The sequence below is a fragment of the Ambystoma mexicanum genome, chromosome 2q (assembly GCF_040938575.1).
Source record: "Ambystoma mexicanum isolate Mex_15411 chromosome 2q, UKY_AmexF1_1, whole genome shotgun sequence".
NCBI lineage: Eukaryota > Metazoa > Chordata > Amphibia > Caudata > Ambystomatidae > Ambystoma > Ambystoma mexicanum.
This window is the reverse complement of record NC_090924.1, coordinates 357,048,317-357,066,463: the sequence shown is the minus strand read 5'-3', so window position 1 is coordinate 357,066,463 and position 18,147 is coordinate 357,048,317. Positions and strand designations below refer to the sequence as shown.

The following is an 18,147-nucleotide window of genomic DNA, read 5'->3' as shown; positions in this document are numbered from 1 at the left end:
TGGCGGAAGATCCAGCCCGCGACATGCCTTAGGCGGCCGATTGCCAGACGCAGAGCTCCTTAAGTGTTTTAGGTCAAAGGAGGCTGTGGACAGCGCTTCGACCTGGTCAAGGGAAGACAATTATTGCACTTATCGTGCTCATCCTTCCACGGGTATCTGACCCTGCAAGAGGGGCAAAACCTAAAAGGTGTCCTTTCCATAGCGAAAGGTAATGAAGGTGATGACCAGACCTAGAGGGCAAAGAGGGGGAAAGGGGAAAGACAAAGCGGAAGATATGGCCACCCCAACACAACTCTCCCTACTGTGTAGGCCGGCCACAGGGCCCGGCCACGTGAATGGGTCTGCCGCCGGATCTTATGCGTCGAAATCCACAGCCGTCGAAAGTTCCCGCAGCCTTTATCGTACTATATGAAGCACCGTTGAAGTGACTTTAGGGGAATGACCGACAAAGTAGGTAAACAAGGATTAACATAGTCTCTTAGGAAGAGCTCCGCAATAGGGCGACCAGTTATCTGGGCGGAAAAAAATCTGAAGGACCTCGGCACATGAGGCATTTTGGGTACACTACACGTCACAATACAGATAGTGTTACAGAAACGCCTATGCCGATGTCCCCTTTCAGTCCCCGAAAGACAAGATGCAATACTCTGCGGTTACCACTGGATGTCGGACCATATGCACAGCATGTGATTCTAAGCAGATCAACAAGCATCAGAAACCCAAATTATCCTGACAATTCCCAAAACAAGCCTCAACCCACAACCAGACCTTTAATCCTCCTTTAGAGACATTCCCCAATGGATGACAAGAAACCAGCTCCTTCTGAACCCTGATAAAACAGATCATGGTGAGCAGCAACTCTGCCCTTCTCCCGCAACCAGTCCCTTGGTCCCCCCCAGCCCCCGCCCTACTTCTGCAATGGTCAAAAACCTTGGCTGCACTATGGACTCAGGCTTACCCCTCTCCCATCATATCAATAATGTATCAAAATCCTGCCACTACCACCTCAAGCGCCTAAGGCAAATTTTTCCATACCTCAGACTCGCTGCTATTATGTCCACTGTTATGTCGAGACTGGACTATGCAAAGTCCTTATATCTGGGTACCCCAGCATACCAACTTAAACTCCAAAGAGCCCAATACGCTGCCGCCAGACTCCTTGCACTGGGACACAGCGATCACATCTCCCCCGCTCTCCGCACCCTTCACTGGTTGCCTGTTGGACGAAGGGCCACTTTCAAAATTCTACCCACCGAGCAGTGCACAAAACCAGTCCAGCTTACCTACAAGAGAAGCCTATACTCTACCACCCATCACGCACCCGAAGCTCAAGCACTGCCCTCTTACTAGTGATTGCAGCTTCCAATTCAACCAGGATTGGAGGGTCCGCCTATTCATCCCTGGCTCCAACTCTGTGGAACTCACTCCCTCCTCACATTCGACACACTCAAGACTACATGGCCTTCCATAAAGTTCTAAAACCTCCATAAACCATGACTAATACCCGCCGAAACTCACCGCAATTATAGAATCATGAGTTCAATGAAAATAGGCTCTCCAAAACATAATCTGACCCTCTGATCGTACAAATCAACCTAATCCAGCCCAACCTGTGAATCTACCTCAGAGTACCTCTACCACGAAACATGAAAACGATCACAGCCAGCTCATCCTGTACCAGATAGTAACCAGGACCAGTGAGCTCCAAAGATTACGCATATAACCCATCATATCACACCATCATGCTTACTCTCTCCTTTACATCACCACTCAACTAGAACACAGGGATACTATGACACCATTCGGTATAACTGTTCTCATATCAACATCCGCTGCTCACTCCACATCATTCTAAGTAAACACTGCTGGTTACACACCCCCCAGCCAGGCGTTCTCCTCAGGCCTAACGCAGCCACATCCGATCTGGATAAATCCTGCCAGAACGAACACATACTCCTGACCTCTCAACCATCACACCTATCGCTAGAAAGCAGCTATTACACGGATACCGCACGAGCTGCACACATACCCGGTGCTCACACGCACCTTTTGACCCTCTCTACTCCCTCTGATATGAACTTCGGTTCCCAAGGGCGTTCAACCTACCAGCGCCTTCAGACCATACCAATGGTATATAAGGCGCTATATAAATGCAAAATAACCTAACACTCCAGATACTCACCTCTACTACCACCATGCTCACCTTCCACTCTACACCAACAAACAATAGAATGCAGCTATACCCCTCAATCAATATCAGCCTTGCTGTACACATACAAACAATTCTCCATGAACACCTCAACTAACTGCTAAAGCACAGCTATACCCAACGGGAAAAAAAAGAAACAAATCGGCCTAGCTGCACAAATAAACTTTCTACACAGGCCTAATGCTGCCAGAATGCAGTCTTAGAGATCAAGCACCTGACTACACATATTCGACTGATCTCCCGCTACCACCGTACCTACTGTTAGGATGCTGCCACCATCAAGCAAATCACACTGGCTGCACACATATTGAGTGCACACAAGCACTGTATTCTACCCTACTCTCTCGACTGCCCTCGACTACGGTGCCCAAGAGCATTCAACCTACAAGCGCTTTGAGATCATACGATTGATATATAGGGCGCTATATAAATGCCAAATAATAAAGGCCCATTTCTAGCTGCACCTCCTCAGGAGGTATTCTACCTTTTCTGACTTTCCCCCAGAAGCTCACCGTCTCTAGAGCCCTGGCTCTCTCCAGGCTGGCCTACTGCAACAGCCTCTTCCTCAATCTACCTGTCTCTACTCTCCGTCCTCTCCAACTAATCCAGAGCAGGAATGCAAGAATTATTCTTGGCCTCAAGCCTAGCGACTGTATCTCTCCAGTCCTGAAATCTCTTCAATGGCTCCCAGTGGCTTCAAGGATCAAAGGCTTTCTGGGGCCACTAGATCCAACTTGCTCAGCCAAAATATCTTCCTTCTAGAGTCATTCACTCTGCTACCTCCAACCCTCCGAGGGTCAGACACTTATCCAGAGTGAGTGGGGGGGGCGGGGAGGGGCGGGGTAAGTAGATCGATCTCTCCTCTACAGGTGCCTCCCTCTGGAACGGCCTCCCTGACCTCTCAGACTCGAGCCGGACTACCTGAAGTTCCGGAAGCAGCTCAAAACCTTCCTTTTCGCCTCTGCCTTCTCCCTCTCCCTTCCCTGGTAACTTACTTGTCTGGTGCCGACGGGTTGCTTGGTACCCTTAGAGTCTTCTGGGTACCAAGCTCCACCAAATCCAGTCTTCCTTGCACTGCCTCCGGGCCTACCGCACACTAGGGGCTGTTGCAGTAGCCCCTACTTCCCCCCTGCCTCCTTGCACTTACTTGGAGCGGCTCTGCCCTGGCTGCACTTACTCAGAGCCAAGCTGCCCTGTTTGCACTTCTGCTTCCCTCTCCCTTGCAACTCCTCATCGCACTTGCACAATCCGAATGACAAGGCCTAGTAGGAACATTAGTCTTCCTTGTCTTGTCTTGTGGCGCCTAGAAACAATTGCGTACAGGCACGTTATGAATGCCATGTCATATCATGGGGCAGACGAAGACCATTAGGAGGCTCTGATCATCTTACAAAGCAGTTTTATTCAGTCCAAGGCCTTGAAAGTGGCACTTTTACACACCCCACAACAAAAAAACAAAAGGCCAGCATCTTCGCAACACTGAAGTTCAAAGCCAACCCAATCTTCCATTATATTTTCCATGCTCTACAGATCATGACGGTCTCATTCAATATGTCTCCATTTCAGATCACTGGAAAACAAAATCTAGATAAGATAAGCCATCACTAAATAATTGGTTAATTTTGCAACACACCATGTGGGTGTCTGCTCTTACATGGCCTGAAAGCAGAGCCATTGCTGGAATGGTGATGACAAACAGATATAATTTGCACTATAATTTGCAGTAAAGGTGCGTTGTGAACTAACAATGCGTTCTCACTCATGAGTGGGTATAAAGTACCTGGAGGTCTAATGAAAAAGATCCTCCTCCAAGTGCAAGCAAACAATATGAGATCAACCTAGGGCTTGCGTATATGGCATGAATGAAGCCACTACACCATTGGACAGCTAAAGAAACAGACAGTTTCCCTTTATGCTTCCTGTGGACAAGTAGGTCGCACAGCAAAGATGTTTTGGGGCAAGTTAAAGGCTGAGAAGGACAAGTTAAAGTCAGTCACATGTCATTCACCCGTTACTGGCCAGTAGTGCTGGATCAGATGGAGTCAAATCAGACCTCTGAAAAGCTGGTAGGCCAGGGACAGTATTGGTCCTTTCAAATGTGTGCGGCTCGGTCTCATAAGTCGCGAATAGAGAACCGTTAATAGGTGCAAGAAGGACTAAGACAACTTTCTGGGGATTTCCGCAGTCCCACGTTCCCTTGATTGAACAAGAACTTCCACTTCATGCCATCATAATTGGCATTCAACAACAGACTAGATTTTAAAAATGGGAATTTATGAGGGTGCATGCCTGCACAGAGACAATGTCACAAAACGGAACGCGTGGAGCAGTAAACCTCTTGGGTTTACAATTGCTTTAAAAGCAGTTATGCCACTGGTGGTAGAGTCTAACACATTGGTAGCAGGAGGCAACTTATGACTAGAGTACCAATGCCAGCATAAAAGTAACTTAATTCAAGTGAATAAATTGTGTGGTTAAAATATATTAGCTCACAACCTTAAACTCATTTCAAAATGTTTTTCCGACCCTGCATTCTCTGTGGGGTCTGGGATCATGTGTACGGAATTTAAAACACAATTATTTTGCTTGAGTCTATCATCAGGGTGTAGGATTCCAAAGCATTTTCTCACGATTGCATTATGAATGATCTCCTTTCCAATTCAAAAATGAAAACTGAGTCTCTCCACACTTTTCCTAAGCTTCAGTACTTTAAATGAAACATGTATTCAAATAATCAAAGCAATGATCTGAAGTATTCTACGTTAGTGTAACACTCCCACAACCACTAGTGCGCAATAGAAAGACATGCATTAATTTTCACAGTGACAAACATCAAACACTGGGACTACGTGCTGTACCAGAACACTAACAAAACAGAAATAAACACACCACAGAGCTGGTGTGCTTAAAACCAAAAGCAAAAGAAGAATTTAAGCAGCAGCTTTATAAGCAACTAACGCTTCAGACAATCCGCAAAGAAAACAAAGCTAAGAGTTTGAAATCACCTGTTTGGTTAGGGGAGTGGCTGACCAAATCCCGAATGGGAGGCATGCCTAGGGGAAAGTGAAATCAGACAGGTTATTTTTACTTCTCTTGCACAGTTACCCAAAACTACACAGCAGCTTTCAGATAAGCCTGTAACTGAGTCATTCCGGATATAAAATGGCACCCTCTCAGCAAATTACTTTTATAATGTAATGGTTTCAATCGGCAATCTCTCATTAAATACATGTCTTTACATACTTCATAACCTCAATATTCTAAAGACTTGTGAAAGCAAGGGATATATTTCAGAGAAAGAGTCCAGGAGGCTAGATGAGCACACATCAGGCTTTTCTTCATTTTTGATGGGTTAGTCTATTATGGAGGACTCTACAAGCCACACACAAGATCTTAAAAAGGCAGTTTTCACCAAAAAATATCTTTACATATGTATAAGCAAATTTCATTCCATTATTTGGGAGGACTACTGCAATTCTAATAGAAAGGTGACTGCAGACAGGAAATGCCACTATGATTAAGGCACATCGCTGTAGACACCTAGATGTTTTCCATATCTAAACTATTCAAGCCTTTGACTATATCAATAGAGCCAGGTAACCTGTTACAGCTCACCATTAGCTATGAAAGAGCCAGACGGAACACCTTGATCTTATGAGGAAAAAACTATTTTCAAGAAACAGCTAACTAAAATAAAGTTTTGTCTCCTACGGAACGGATACAAGGTAGCGAAGCCCAAGTGTGTCAGGTTAAGCCCCAAAAGAGAATAAAGACTAAAACGCAAGACAAATTACAGCAAATATTTCAAGCACTCTTATTAGGTGCACTTGGGTCCCAGTTACCAACAAGAGAAAGTAAGATGGCAAATTGCCAAACGAAAAAGGTTTTGCATTAAGTAATACAATTGTTGGTGGCACATTTTTGTACAAGAGGTGCAGTGCTCCTGGTAAAAGTAGTAAATGGGTTAGATAATTATTTTGTGAATGAGGTATGAATTGGTTCTAGGAGTGGCAATGGAATAACTAAGTGATTTGCTGAAGATGGGTTTCACACTTTTTGGAGAATTTATGTGTAGAAGAGCCTGTACAAGGCCACTTGCTACAATGAAGATTAACTCAATGTCGTGCACAGAATACAACGTGCCTAACAGGAATTATCCTGTAATGCATTAGCTGAATATATGGTTTTTACATTTCTAATTTAAAGCAAGATGGAAATGTTAGGGAGAATTCTCAGAAATGTGCCAATTCCCTCCACCTTAGAGACCCCCAGCAACTTTGCTGGATTTTGAGGACTTGATTTTGTTTTGCCTGGAGAGAGTGTTATCCTTTTTCCTAGTCTCTCAAGTATTTTAATGTGATTTTGTACAGTGTTTCTTTTGGTTATGGAGTCCGACAAACTCCATAGGCATCATCTTTTACATTGGGTCACACAGAACCTTCAGTGCAATGGCCCAGGAAAGTCTTTCAGATTTCCCAAAGGCTTGATTATCTTCTCTGGGATAAACTGTTTCCCAGAGCAGTAAAGTGAAATTGACTTTACTTACATTTGTAACTTTCTAGACCCAGCACACACTATCTTACAATAGGTTGCTGGAGGGGTTACCTAGTATTCCCTGTGTCTAGCTTCTCCTGTACATTTTGTTATGTTATTCTTTCCCCACTGAATGGCTTGTGGCAGCAGTTTCAACTACCATGGTGTGTATTTACTGCGGGCTGCATTCGCAGCTGCTGTAAAGCACCCAAGGGTGCCATTTTTGTCAAAATGGCCCCAGTCTTCTTTTTTCGCCATTTCTTTGTGGAAAGGTCCTTCTTGAGATTTACTCTGCGCGCCAAACCAGGTTTGGTCCCATTGTTCGCTTTGCCTTTGGTGGGATTCACGAGTAAAGCCTGCCTCTGGCTCCAGGGTGTCTGGGGTAGGCAGGAAGTGAGGGTGGTGCCCGAAACTCCCTGTGCTTAGTGTCATAGGAGACCCAAATGTACTCTGTGGTGATTGGCCGGCTGACTGTCCGGCAAGGACAACCACCCTGCTGGGTGACTGACAGCTAGGCTGGAATGAATGGGAGAGAACTGAATAAAAGTGGAGGCTTTCGGCTTGGAAGGCAGAGTCGACCACTGGACGAAGGAACCGAAGAAGAACTTGAAGAGGATGCCTGCTGCAACTCCTGGACCTTTGGTTTGCCTGGTGAAGCCCTGCTGCAGTGCCGAAACGCCAAGTTCGCATCCACAGAGAAGCCGCTGCAAGGACGACTTCTCCCCTTGTGTTGGTGGGACCAAGCAACTAAAGTAAGCCAACTGTACATCCATCTTGGAGCTGGTTGAAATTCCACAGAGTTGCTGCTGGAAACTGTATAGCCAGGGAGAGAAACACCAGATTGTGTGCGTTGCTTTTTAGCTGGCCGAGAGCTCCAGGAGGATCCTCCGGATTCCCAGGAAGCAGGACTGCCCGAGCCTGAGCCCCCTCAACAGAGTGTGGGACCCCAGAAGCAAGGAAAGTCTTGACAGCCAGGAACCACAGTGTTGCTATTTGTGGTAGATGCGAGGAGCTGAAACACTGAACAGCCACTGAAAGTGAAGTTTGACGGTTACAGGTTTTGACCATCCCAGTGCATTACAGGAGTCCCCCGATGTTCTCCCTCTTGTCCCCACGACTGAGGCCCTGGAACAGTGAGACCTGCAGAGCTGCACAAGAACAGGAGTCATCGCATCTTTTCTTCATCTTTAAAAGGTACTGTACAAAGTGTGAGAGAACTTAGCTCTTGCTGTAGAGTGGCTTGCATCTTTTACTATTCACAAGTCTAATCAGCTTGTGGCCCTACATTAGATTCTTCTTTTCGCCAAAGACTATTCAAACATTGTGTAAAGACTTTTCCATTTACCTACCAGAAGTGCTTCATCCTATATAAGACGTTTGACCATTGACTTTGGCCTAGCCTATTGTACTGAATGACTCTTTCTGGAGGGATCCAAAAGTATTTGCCTAGTTAAGGATATTTGCGGTCTCTTGTACGTTTTAGAAAATCTTTTCCTTTGACATATGATTCTAAATGCAACAGTGATATTTTAATGTCCCCAGCACCCTAGCAATTGAAGTCACCCGAGGGTGTAGGTAGTGTCTGTGGGCCATCCCAAAAAGGGAACTACTGATTTAGAGATATTAAGAGTGTCTATTTCATTAAGTGTATTTGAGTGTTACTATTGTATTGCTCCCTTCTGAAGAAGGCTTATTCTAACTGACTGATAAATTAATAATTGTTTATTCAAGAATCCTTGAGTGAAGAGCTCATTTGAATACTTGTAACTGTAATTATCTATGTAACTACACTACAGCTCACATTGACCCCTCTTGAGATGAGCCTGGCTGCGCAACACGCTACCAAAACTATGTAGTACAAGCTTATACCAAAGGTTGGGTTTCCTATACCTGTAGTCAGAGTTGTTTGTAGTGTTACCAGAGGGTACTGCATACAAATATTGCCTAACAGGGGGTAATGAACAAAAAAAGTTTAATGTTTCTTCAGTGTAGGCCAGTGGTAAAACAATGCTCAAATCGTGGTACAGCAATGTTGCTGCACAGTTTCTGCACACATATTGCAGGTAGTATGGCTTTGCCCTTTTGAACACGTGGTGCAATGCAGTACTGATGCAGAGAAACTGTGGATCTATATTGGAAAGTAATACATCTGCGGCCGGAAATGCCAATATATTTCCCTCCCCTGCACATTTCAAAGCACTTATATGCGAGGGTGAGACCCCAGGCAGCCTCCCACCCCCATATTCCTCTTAGAATATTAGCCTAACCCACCATCCCACATATAAATGCATTCAAATTTGCAGTTTGAAATTCACCATTTTTGGCCGCAAAATAATAGGGTTTGTTTATTTGTTTATTTATAGCACGCACCAGACCCGAAGGTCTCAGGGCGCGTGAACAAGAATACTTTAGGCTTACAAGTTGCTTATAGTTACAGGTTACAAGGACAAAAATGCAGATTAGTAGGAATACATCAGGTAATACATATGCATTACAAATGAATATTCAGTACAATAGGTAGTCCAAATGCAGTGCAGGTGCGGGTCACGCACAAAGGTCAAAAAGTCCAATTTGTTTGCTAGGTCAACTGGGTCATGTGGCTGGGCCAACAGTATTTTCTTTAAGCCACTTAATCACATTTGTTCTGAAATGTGGGTATGATTGGTCCATCCTTAATGAGGGTGGGAGGGAGTTCCACAACTGGGCAGCTTTGACGGGGAAGCCGCTTCCTCCAGTTGTGGTTATTTTAAACAGGGGAACTAATGGGCAGTTCGTGTAGGCATCTCTCGTGGGTCTAGATGTAACTGTTCTTTTAAATCTCTGTTAGGTAGCTTGGTGCTAGGTTGTTGAGATGCTTGAAAGTTAGAGAAACAGTTTTTAGTTTAATTTTGTCGACTGTGGAAAGCCAGTTAGATTGTCTTCTGGTCGACGATATCTGAGCTCCCTTGGAGATTCCTAGTGCCACTATAAGGGCATGGTTTTGCAGTATTTGGATTTTTTGCGTGATGTATTTATTAGACCCCAAGTAGAGGGCATTGCAATAATCCAATTTGGACAACACGAGTGCTCTTGCCAATGTGGTGCAACTGTTTGTAGAGAGGTATGGTCTGGCTGATCTGATCAATTTACAAGTACAGGCTGTGGAGGATGCCGTAGCGTTTAATTGCTTAGCCAAGTTGAGACAGGAGTTGATGTAAAAACCTAGTTTTTTTACCTCCTTGGCAACTTTAATTGTATGGCCATCTAGTATAAAGATTGTATGGTCTTGGCTAAGTTTCCTGATGTTCAGTGTAGTCCCCAGAATGAGTTCCGTTTTGTCATCATTCAATGACGATAGCGAATAGGTAGGTATGCCGCTATATTATGTTAGCAGGCATTTGTATAGCGCCTGTCACCATTTATATGGTCTCAACGCACTGTAGGTTGAAAGCCCTGGGGGGCCCGCAGTCCAGGCAAGTGTAAATGGTAAGAGAAATAAATAGTGCATGTGCGCACTATTGGCACCTAGAAACACTTGGGTTCAGGTGCATTATAAATGCCCCATCATTTATCGTGGGGGATAGCTGCATTCTAATGCTGGAGGTGGTGCACAGAGTATGTTAGACAAGAAGTATACGCACAGCTAGGCCGAATATGTTGTGTGGGGTAGCTGCATAAAAATGGTTGTTGCAGTGTGAAAGGTGGTAAAGATCAGGTGTGCAGCTAGAACAAACTGATCGTGGGGGATAGCTGCATACTAGTATTCAAGGTGCTTTTCAGGAATAATCTTCACAATTCTATCTAAATGTGATGCTAAGCGGCTAACTATCGTGCGTAGTACAGTCCAGCACAATGGCCAACTATAGCTACCTTACACAATTAGGTTAGATGCAAAAAATGGCTCCCTTACACAATTAGGCTACATTATAATAAGTAATAAGAGTAGTGGGTTTTAATGGAGTACAGTAAAGTCTGCATGCACCCACCCACACCACACTTACCTTGTCAGTCCAAGGCTAACATAGGCAAACACTAAGTGGAGTCCCTCAGTAGGGAGCTGCACTTTGCCTTGTGACCCTTAGCCAAAGGCTGCCCAGGGAGTTTGTCCTAAAAAGATGCCTGGGCCATCACAGGGTGGGGCAGGATGGGAGGCATGGAAGGGGAAGACTAGGAGATTGGTGGGGAGGAGAACAGGGAGGCAGGAGAAGTGGTAAGGAATGTGCTTGAATTCAAAAATATAAAAAAAACATGGGCCAAAGCAAAAAGAGTTGCAGGAGTGAGCACGCCAAAGGAACTCACCGCTTAGCAGCACGCTGGTGTAAAAAGGTCTTTCCATAGATGCTCGTTTGGAGTCTTTGTAAAAGACACAAAATTATTTGCCCTGCCCTCTCCCACCCCAAACCATGTTGAAACAGTAAGTGCAAAGGCCTAAAGAATGGACCAATGTTATCCTATTCAAATCGGGTCCTGGCATTGGATACTGAATGCAGTTTGGACCCAAAGACGAACCACCCCCAAAAGTGGGACTGGAGGACGTTCAGCACAAGAGTTGTGGTGACTGATACTCCCTATGAGAGGCAGCAGAGGTGGGTGATGACAACCAGCAGAGAAGGCTGCGGTGCAGTTGTGGAAAGGCCAGTTCAGCAGTGGAGACCTGTAAACATGGAAGAACCTATCAACGATCACAGGTGAACATGAGGATCCCAAAAAGAAGTTCTGGATTAAGAAATGCAGCCGAAGATGTTCCAGTGTAGCATCAGTAGAGTGTAGCCCTTTGAGCAGTTACCAGGACTGTCACGGTCTGACAAACAAGGTCAGAAGCAGACTTCTTAGACCATGATTGCCCAGCTGAAATCAAAGGGCCAAAGGAAATACAGGCTGAACTTGCTGTGTGACTGAACAGATCAGACATCTAGCAATGGTGACCGTTTGGCTTAAAGTTTACCGGTTATGGCTCAGATGAAGAGCAGCAGAACACGCCACCGGAGATCTCAGAGCCAGGATGATAGAAAGAGGCAGGCTTCTTAAATTCTTAGAAATACCACTAGCCCTGCAAGGAGAGTTCCTTAGTTTACACATTTGCGATGCAAGAGAAATGCTCTTGTGATGGGTGACATTCACCAGTGCTTTCCGTAAAATGGTACATGTCACTATAAGTATGTTTTATAATTGATGCAATGCTGCCACCCAAAGGCCAGCCATGCACAGTTAAACTTATTTGTCCATTAGAAACAAAGTTTATTTGCAGTAACTGTTAAATAATTGTTTCAAACATCCCCATACTCCCCAGCATGGACGAGTACCATGGAAATGTTACTCGACCTTCATAAAATCCCCTTGACAATGAGAGCAAGATAGATTTTGGAGCCCCTAAAGGATCCACTACACAGATGAATAACTGAAAAAGGGTCCAGAAAAGGCAGTAGCTTTGCCAAGACAAGATGAGAATACAGTGGCTGGTTCGACAGTCAAGCAGAACAGTCCTGAGAAATGAAAAGCCACAAAATCTCCTGAAGAAAGTATCCAATTCCCACCGGATAAAGGAGCACCAGACAGTTTCATCTGGCCGGTACAGAAGCAGATGTGAATGCAGAGCTTCCCAAGTTGTCCACATGTCCGTCCTCTCGCTTGGATGCTTCAGGATCAAATCCCAGCAGTTGAAAGATCATGGTGCAGAGTGTCACACACACAAACACACACTACAAACCTATGACCCAAAGACAGGGATAGATTGGTCCCACAGAGCAGGGGACCAATGGAAACCTGAAGGTAGGGGTCAGCGGAGAGTAGTAGAGGTTAGACTGGGATATAAAAGCCTGGCCAGAGAAAATGGTCAAGGTGTTCAGGTGAGGTCACAGGTGCAGTCTAGACAGCAAACTGGAGCGTTGTGAGGACTGTGGCAGTGTTGTGATCAGGAGCAGCTACGGTATTGTGTATGGGGAGAGTGGTACCAGAGGAAAGGGGGTGCTGCGTGAAGAGTGAAAGACCGAGGAGGGCAGGGTGAGGAGATAAGCAGAGAAGGGCAGTGAGCAGTTGGCAAGAGAGTGCTGGTATGAGGAGAGGGATCATAGGGAGCGAGAGGCAGAGACCAGGAGACGGAGGGAGAGTAGAAAAGAGTAGAAAGTGGGAGAAGATCATAATGGAAAGGGCGCAGTGAGAAAATGGACAGGAGGAGCAAAGGAGACTTAAGATCAAAGGACATTAGGAGAATGGAGATAGCCGAGATAGTAGAGTACATGCACAGAGATGAGAAAGGATGAAAAGAGTGGGGAAAGGTGACAAGTGAGAATGGTGGAGAATGAACAGCACCCCGAGAACATCCAATAGAGCAAGGTCTTCCACTAGGAAGAGTCTACCTTAGATAGTAGGGAATACTTTGCTTTAGTTTAAGTCTTGGGGAACACTATGTGCAATAGTGTGTAAAAACCTATAACATACTTGTCTGGTGTTTTGGCGCTATTCGTGAGACACATAGCCAACCTCCACCCTCACTGTCCTCTTCCCCACTCTCACCCTTCACTGCATTATAATCATCCGCCAATGATGAGGATTAGAGAATGTTCTTTTAATGTATTATTTCAGTGTGAGATGAGACCTTCTCTGTCATTGTTAACACTTTGTCTTAAGAGAATTTCAAATGAAGGCTTTTTTTTTTACATTTCTATCATGTCTATATGCTCGTGTGAATGGCCCTACCCTTAGTGTCGATACCCTCACCTACAGTGTTAATTTTCTCAGAAGACCAACTACTAATATGTGCCATTCTCAAAAAAGGTGTATTTGAAAATAACATGCCTAGCTTTCCCTATTCTATGGGTTTCCCTACCGTGCACAACTAAATTAGGGTACTCATCAATGGTGAAGTCAACAACAAAAGTCTTTCGCCATCTCTAGCACCAAGTCATTCATTTCTTTTAAGGGGATTTTCCAGGCACTTTTGTATTGGTTCCCTTAGTTCCTCAAATTCCACTACTGTGTTTCCTTGATATTGGGATAAACTTCCACCCCTTGTCTCCCAGTTGTTATCTCCTCTTGGGTCACTGGTTCTTCCCTTGGGACCTGTGTGCTGTACCCAATAACCAGTTTAATTATGGTCGGTCTTTGGCCCTCCAATTTGATAGTTATACCAAGTCTCTGAATATGTGTTATTCTTCACAATACGCGTTTTTTCTTTAGTAGTAGTTTGATATTTAGAAAGTGCTTTCATCCCATTAATATGGCCTCAATGTGCTTGGGGTGGGGGAGACTGAAGTCCAAGGTATGGGGAAAATTGTCAGAGGGTTAGAATGCATGTGTGCATGTGGCAAAGTAGAAAGATGGGTGGGATGGTCAAGCCCCAGTAGGATACCCATGAGGATGGGTGCTGAGAGGTGGTCAGGAGAGTGTGCGAGTGCAGGAGACTCGTTATGTCTCCAGATGGACCACATTTTTCACGTGGGACTTCGCTGCACTCTGATGGCAGAGATGTTGTGCGCTGTGTTTTAGTCTGGTGTATGGATGCGAAAGTGTGCAGATGGCCATACCTGCAGCTACTATCCTCCGAAGTGGTGCGTAACTACGTACTTTGAGCATCACTTGGTATTTTGCTTAGAAGAGCCTGTGGAATAAGTTAATTGGGTCTGCTCCGAGATTATACTTTACCTTGTGTTCGAGGATAAACAGTACAGGCAGACCAGATTCTTGACCTAGGTGTCATGGAGGTAACCACAAAGTGCGGAAGGTTTGTCAGGTTGCTGGAGGGAAGAGCCAGGTTTTGACGGTCTTCCTAATGGAGGTGAACCTCTTCGCGACAGATTAGTGGAAGGGAGTTCTGGAGGGTGGGAGCTTGAATGGAGAACAAGGATCTTCCAACTCTGGTGGAATTGAAGGAGGGAATCACAAGGATGAGCGCAGAACCGAGAGGTTTCTGATCGGTTGGTAGCGTGTCAGCTTGTGTTGAAGGAATTCAGGGCCTGTCTTGTGGAGGACGCAGTGTGTAATGCACATGGCCTTGAAGGTTGCCAGTCGGCTGATAATCCAGTGGACCATCCCAAGGGCAGGGGTGATGTGTTCTCCGAGTGAAGGTGCAAGGAGTAGCCTAGCCGCAGAGTTTTGGATCTGTTGGAGCTTTCTGGGGTGGTAGGCAGGGGCACCCAGATAGAGGGAATTGGTGTAGTCTAAGCAAAAATGAATGACAGGATTGCAGAGACACGGATGGTAGGAGAGATAAGAGAAGATGTGTCTGAAGATCCTGAGGTGAAAATGGCATGATCTGGATACTGTGTTGATGTGGTGAAAATGTGTTCAGAGTCCAAGGTGTATCCCATGTTATTTATTGAGCTTGACGCTACGGTCAGGAGTCCTCCGATTGTTGGCCAGGGGGTTGGTTAGGGGAAGAGTAAAGATTTGCCATAGATCAAGATTTTTGTTTTACCCGAATTAAGGAGGAGGTGGTTAGCAGTCATCCAACTGTCAATATCTGAGAGGCAGGAGGCGAGGTCAGGCTGGGAGGAGGCCGGAGTTTTGGGAATCTTGAAAATGATCAGACTGTCATCAGCGTAGTTGTAGCAGGTGAGGTCATATGAGCGGATTAATGCAAGTATGGGGCTCAAGTAGAGGTTGAAGAATAGAGGGGAGGATGAACAATTATATTCTCCAAAAAACTCTCCTCTTGTTAGTTATTTCTTCCCTGAGACAAATAGATTGAGTCCCTGTTTGACTCTCTTCTTATGGTTTAGCCATTGACTGGGACGAGTATTAGCCTTCTCAAAGCTGTGCTCCCCATTCGGATGAGTAAGCCCACTTCAATAGTTATATTTGTGCTTTATCTGTATTTGCATATGCTCGTCTGATATGCCCTGTTCCCCGGGTCTCCCCCTTTTCATGCTACCATTGTACAGGGGCTGCTTCACCGGGTCGGCATTTGGCTCTCTTTGGTCACGAGGGCTTCACTGTCCATACACTCTGCTTCGTTGGACACACTGGTGTCGATTCTTGGTATCAGTGAAAAGAGAGTTTATGTCCATCTGCCCTCTCACGCCACCGCTTCTTTCTTCTTCCCAACAGTTTCTCCTGTCAGACAGACCTTCCCATGTCAGTCTTTGGTGTGCATTGCCTTAAGAAATTTCATGCTGGGGTTTCTCATCACCCCTTCTTGGATGTCCCTCCTGAGACTTACAAGCATGGGACAGACTTCATCCAGTTGCTCTCCCACCCTGTGCACCGTCGGGCACCTCCTCTCGCACATTGTCAGCAACCAGGCAAAGCAGCATTCTCCCTGAGTCACCAGCCTCCCATCTCCAGCTGGTTTGTAATTCCCGGGTCTAGTTTTCACATTCTCTTGTTCCTCACACTTCATTATGCAACTCTGAGGCTTGTCCAGTTTTGTCAGTATAGTTCTTTCTTTGTGTTGGAGCTATAATCTTCATAACTCCTTGTGGCTTCTTCGTCTCAGTGGCTAACAGACAGTTATTCTTTACACTCCTATGTACCTACTCTTCACCAGGTAGGTACTTCTCTTATGTAGTTCCATTACAATAGCACATGAAAGAGGAGTCCAGCTGTCTGTCAACTGATGAGGTCTACTGGGCTTTTGAGGATAGTGAAAAGGGAGTTCCTCATCGGAAAGGGAGTTCTTATCCCCAAGGGGGCAGTCTCTCCCTGCGAGGTCCGCCTTACCACCACCCCTAGGAGAAGTGTTGACTAGCAGGCTCACTTTCCTAGCCTCCCAAGAAAAGGCTGACCCCCTTGGTAGAAGTGACTGAATCCCACGATTTGTCACATCGCCCATTTGCATGGGTGATCGGCTTGTACCAACCGTTTACATGGTATTGAGCACTGCTGGCAAGTATGGGGATGTTTGAAATAGATTTGACACTTACTTCAAAGAAATTTTTTGCAGGAAACGGAAAATAACTTTCACTGTACATGACTGGACAGGCAGCATTGCACTGAAGTGATGGTGACGCATACCATTTTTCAAAAAACACTGGTAAACGTTTTCTCACAAGTCACCATGGGGTGAATTAATTTCTCTAGGGTCAAGTATGTAAACAAAGGATTCGCCCTAGAGGTCTGGTTGGATTTTTAAGAATTTGCCATGCCTGCCACCATCGCACAAACTGGTTTAGTGGGAAAGCCAGGCATGAGCCCACACTTAGTTAATCTGCTAGCATTCCCAGGTAAAACACAAAGACCAATATTCTGCTTTTATTTTTACAAAAACACTTAGAGGCCACTGTTTTAAGCATACCTAATTTTGCAATAGAACGGGAGTGAAGCAAAAAGCCAAAAAGCCAATATGGAGATTTTCTCAGGATCATACAATTTTATTGATCTGAGCGATCCAAGATTGAAACACATGTTTCCGGATAGCAAATGGTACATTTTTCAGGCGTAAAAATGTCAAGCTATAAACCAGACATAAAAAGTAATCCCCCCTCAGTTCTCCAAATGCACACAGAAAATTACTCACAAAAATTAAATCACTAGCCAATGGCTTGTGAAGAGTGCAAATTTTGAAGCTCGTCTTCCTTCATTTTGAAACAGAGATATTGCTACAGTTCGAGAAAACAAACAATTTCACTGTTCCCACCTAAATACAGTTATCATCCATTGGGTCATGGCTGTGCTACGCCTAGACTGTTCATTTAAGTTGTAATGCACAGTCCTTCATTCACAAGTGATGGAGTGTCTTGTGTGTCTAGTTGGTCAAAACTTCAAATTGTGAAATCTGGTTGCGCCACTGGTGTGATCATTCCATGGATCGCATTATACTGTGCTAAAGTCAACTACTTAGCAATGGTCTGAAGGCATCATGAAGTAAGACACAGACAACAGACTTAAAGTTCAAAAATAAGAATCTATTAAATAAAATGTCAGAAGGCCTAACTTGCCCTATGCCAAGGTGGGATTTCCTTATTTCCTTACCCGAACGTAAGTAAGGAAAGTCAGTCAAAGAGGACAACTTAAAAGTCTGTGTCCAAAACCTATCCTTGCACTCACAACTACAATTAACCATGTGTAGGGATGTCAAAAGGAAGTGTTCAACTCAACGTTCTGAGGTTCCTCCAGCTCGTAGCTTACTTTCAGCTCGCCTTCCCCAAGCATAAGACAGTTCCATGAAAAAGTCTCAAAGTTTCCCTTTCTCCAGTTCAAGAAGATCTAGTTCAGAAACAATCGTTGGGGTTCCCTTCCCTAAATTTCAAGAAAAACTATCCAAAAGCAAAAGGGGTCTTGAGACTCCTTTCAAGAAAACAAGTGTGGTTCCTTTAAGTGTAAGGATTCCCTTCCCCGAGACCTCATCTCCGCCACCACTACTTGCTGCAGTCTTTCCCAAAAGTCTCAACAAAACAGCATGTCAACCTGACCCTCTTTCTAGCTTGTTCCGCTAGTTCATATGCAGTGGTTTCATTAGGCTGTTGCTTGGTACTTATATTTCACCATTC

The 18,147-nt window shown here is 45.0% G+C and overlaps 1 protein-coding gene across 3 annotated transcripts in view; it reads right to left on the bottom strand.

Annotated features, from left to right (window-relative positions):
- Positions 1–18,147, bottom strand: part of TNRC6A (trinucleotide repeat containing adaptor 6A) — an 853,894-nt gene that overhangs the window by 529,995 nt on the left and 305,752 nt on the right. For 2 of the 3 annotated variants that reach the window (XM_069647380.1, XM_069647382.1), the window contains exon 6: positions 5,215–5,262. The exons of the other annotated variant lie outside the window; for it this stretch is intronic. In XM_069647380.1, coding sequence (XP_069503481.1) covers positions 5,215–5,262 — 48 coding nt within the window. The remainder of the gene's footprint in view (positions 1–5,214; positions 5,263–18,147) is intronic. 3 annotated transcript variants of the gene reach the window in all.